Genomic DNA, 3,856 nt, shown 5'->3' on the forward strand with positions numbered 1-3,856 from the left:
GGGGACAAGCCGGTCCTCAAGAGGGGGTGAATGTCATGACTGGCATGGTGGACCCGATGCGCCTGGAGGAGAAGGACTCGACGGTTCCAGCGAAGGACGGTCTGTGAGGCCGAGTGGGTTAGTTGGGCCGGTTCGGTTGGACCTGTGTTGGCCTCGTTGGCTGCAGCCCGTCTCATTCTTGTATAACTAGCCCATTCCTGTGTAAGCTGAGGATATCGATTAAGTGGATATTGAATCGGCTGTGAGCGAGGAGCTGCTCTTCTCCTCCGGAACCCTAATCCCCTTCCTCCTCCCTTGCCGATCCCCTCCCTTCTCCCCTTCCAATCCCTCAGTAGATCGGGCCCGTTACATACTTACTCACCGACAGAGTGAGACCTAACAAAATTGGTTTCTTATCATCTTGAAAGTTCTTTTTTTGCTCTGTTTTATTCTGATGCATGAGCAGACAATGAAAAGAACTTAAATGAGTATAACTCGACACTAGTGGGAGATTAACAATCTTGCAACTGGGAAATAGCAACGATAAACTTCTGCTAGATCTCAGATCCCAAGAGGGAAATAATTTGGATCGGAGAAACTTTGAATGAAGAGTTTTGACTTTCCTCATGTACGACCTCGAGAGGAACCTAACCTAATGGAAGTCGTCGTCAACCTATCATACATATGCGATTGCATGCTCGATAGTAGGAGTAGCCATACAATACTTTCTCTCTGCTTTTAGCAACGTGCTGTGCAACAATGGTGGTCAGAGCTGCACTGCTCCCTGTCACGTTGCTGCTGTGCTTTGCACTGCCCGGCAGCGCCGATGTCGCAAGGACGGCGGATGGCTTCTACGAGCTCAAGAACAAGAAGGGGGATTTCTCCATCAAGGTCACCAACTGGGGAGCTACCCTCGTCTCTGTCGTCGTTCCTGATTGCCATGGTAAGGCCGCTTGCTTCTTGCTTTCAAGAACCCATACGCATGCTTGCATCTTGTTTCTCAAGAGGTGAAACATTTTTGCCAGGGGACCTAACCGATGTTGTACTTGGGTACGACACCGTTGCTGGATACGCTGTAAGATCACAAATCCCTCTGTTTTCACTGCTTCGGAGTGGTAGATAAATATGCATGATCAGTGCGTCTCTGTTCGATTCAAAATCATTTTGTACGCGCATGTCTCATCAGAAAGGCGCTGCTGCCGGATCGACTATTGGGCGCGTAGCAAACAGAATCGCCAACGCCCGCTTCGTGCTCGACGGCAAAACCTATCGTCTCTTCCGTAACGACGGCAACAACACGATTCATGGCAAGCTTCAGACTTCGTTTTATCTTTTTTCTCCGAAACCCTATGCATGGACTCACGACGCGCTGGTACTCATTTAGTCATCTTGTTGCTCTTTGTTTAGGCGGCCACAGGGGGTTCAACAAAGTCATCTGGACGGTGAAGGAGCACGTGCAGTACGGCGACTCCCCGTACATCACCTTCTACTACCGCAGCTTCGACGGAGAGCAAGGTAAAACTAAAACTAATACTATTACACATGTCAAAACTTTATACAGTAGTTTAATAGCTCCTCGCGCTTTGATTAATCTTCATGACACCTCGGTATAATATTTGGTTAACAGAAAGATCTGACGTGCACTTGTTTTCACGGATCATGTCTGGGGCATGCAGGATTCCCGGGGTACCTGGACGTGTACGTCACGTACCGGCTCTCCGACCCGTACGACCTGAGCATCCACATGAACGCGACGGCGACGAGCAAGGCGACGCCGGTGAACCTTGTGAACCACGCGTACTGGAACCTCGCTGGCCACGGCAGCGGCGACGTCCTCGAGCACGAGCTCCAGATGTTCGCGTCACAGTACACACCCGTGGACGGGTACATGATCCCGACGGGCCAGGTCGCGCCCGTGGCCGGCACAAACGACGTCTCCAGAGAATATTACAAGGTCGTTACTCTCTAATCTGGCATTGCCCATATGCTTTTCGTACCGGCAATGACCCAAAGTTTGGCCTTATTTTTTTATGTTGGAGAGAAGAATGGACGGTAAAGTAGACTGATGACACAAGACCGTAGCATTTACTTCACATCAAATGGTTCAATAAGTGGACCCTCCCACTTCAGCCCACGGGGCCCTCCGGATAGGTGGCTCCACCCAGTGGACCCCCGGGACCTTTTCGGTGGTCCCGGTACAATACCGGGTGACCCTGAAACTTTTCCGATGGCCGAAACAGCACTTTCTATATATAAATCTTTACCTCCGGACCATTCTGGAACTCTTCGTGACGTCCGGGATCTTATCCGGAACTCCGAACAACATTCGGTAACCACATACAAACTTCCTTTATAACCCTAGCATCATCGAACCTTAAGTGTGTAGACCCTACGAGTTCGGGAACCATGCAGACATGACCGAGACGTTCTTCGGTCAATAACCAACAGCGGGATCTGGATACCCATGTTGGCTCCCACATGTTCCACGATGATCTCATCGGATGAACCACGATGTCAAGGACTCAATCGATCCCGTATACAATTCCCTTTGTCTAGCGGTATTGTACTTGCCCGAGATTCGATCGTCGGTATCCCGATACCTTGTTCAATCTCGTTACCGGCAAGTCTCTTTACTCGTTCCGTAACACATCATCCCGTGATCAACCCCTTGGTCACATTGTGCACATTATGATGATGCCCTACCGAGTGGGCCCAGAGATACCTCTCCGTTTACACGGAGTGACAAATCTCAGTCTTGATTCGTGCCAACCCAATAGACACTTTCGGAGATACCTGTAGTGCACCTTTATAGCCACCCAGTTACGTTGTGACGTTTGGTACACCAAAAGCATTCCTACGGTATCCGGGAGTTGCACAATCTCATGGTCTAAGGAAAAAACACTTGACATTAGAAAAGCTTTAGCATACGAACTACACGATCTTTGTGCTAGGCTTAGGATTGGGTCTTGTCCATCACATCATTCTTCTAATGATGTGATCCTGTTATCAATGACATCCAATGTCCATGGTCAGGAAATCGTAACCATCTATTGATCAACGAGCTAGTCAACTAGAGGCTTACTAGGGACATGGTGTTGTCTATGTATCCACACATGTATCTGAGTTTCCTATCAATACAATTATAGCATGGATAATAAACGATTATCATGAACAAGGAAATATAATAATAACTTATTTATTATTGCCTTTAGGGCATATTTCCAACAGTCTCCCACTTGCACTAGAGTCAATAATCTAGTTCACATCGCCATGTGATTAACACTGACAGGTCACATCGCCATGTGACCAACATCCAAAGAGTTTACTAGTGTCTAAACTAGTTCACATCATCATGTGATTAAGACTCAATGAGTTCTTGGGTTTGATCATGTTTTGCTTGTGAGAGAGGTTTTAGTCAACGGGTCTGCAACATTCAGATCCGTATGTACTTCGCAAATCTCTAGGTCATATTGTAAATGCTGCTTCCACGCTCCACTTGGAGCTATTCCAAATGGTTGTTCCACTATACGTATCCGGCTTCTCTACTCAGAGCTATCCGGATAGGTGTTAAGCTTGCATCGACGCAACTCTTTACATCGAACTCTTTATCACCTTCATAACCGAGAAATATATCCTTATTCCTCTAAGGATAATTTTGACCGCTATCTGGTGATCTACTCCTTGATCACCTTTGTACCCTCTTGCCAGACATGTGGCAAGGCACACTTCAGGTGCGGTACTTAGCATAGCATACTGTAGAGCCTACGTCTAAAGCATAGGGGACGACCTTCGTCCTTTCTCTCTCTTATGCCGTGGTCGAGCTTTAAGTCTTAACTTCATACCTTACAACTCAGGCAAGAACTCCTTATTTGACTGA

General features: G+C 47.6%; 1 protein-coding gene across 1 annotated transcript; it reads left to right on the forward strand.

Annotated features, from left to right (window-relative positions):
* The first annotated feature begins 704 nt into the window (after nucleotides 1-704).
* LOC119360960 (galactose mutarotase-like) lies at nucleotides 705-1,948 on the forward strand. Its single transcript, XM_037626385.1, has 5 exons — nucleotides 705-922; nucleotides 1,005-1,054; nucleotides 1,166-1,286; nucleotides 1,387-1,494; nucleotides 1,656-1,948. The coding sequence occupies exons 1-5, from the start codon at nucleotides 739-741 to the stop codon at nucleotides 1,946-1,948; spliced, it is 756 nt and encodes a 251-aa protein (XP_037482282.1). The 5' UTR covers nucleotides 705-738.
* The last annotated feature ends 1,908 nt before the right edge of the window (nucleotides 1,949-3,856 follow it).

Source organism: Triticum dicoccoides, chromosome 2B (genome assembly GCF_002162155.2).
Source record: "Triticum dicoccoides isolate Atlit2015 ecotype Zavitan chromosome 2B, WEW_v2.0, whole genome shotgun sequence".
Classification (NCBI taxonomy): Eukaryota; Viridiplantae; Streptophyta; class Magnoliopsida; order Poales; family Poaceae; genus Triticum; species Triticum dicoccoides.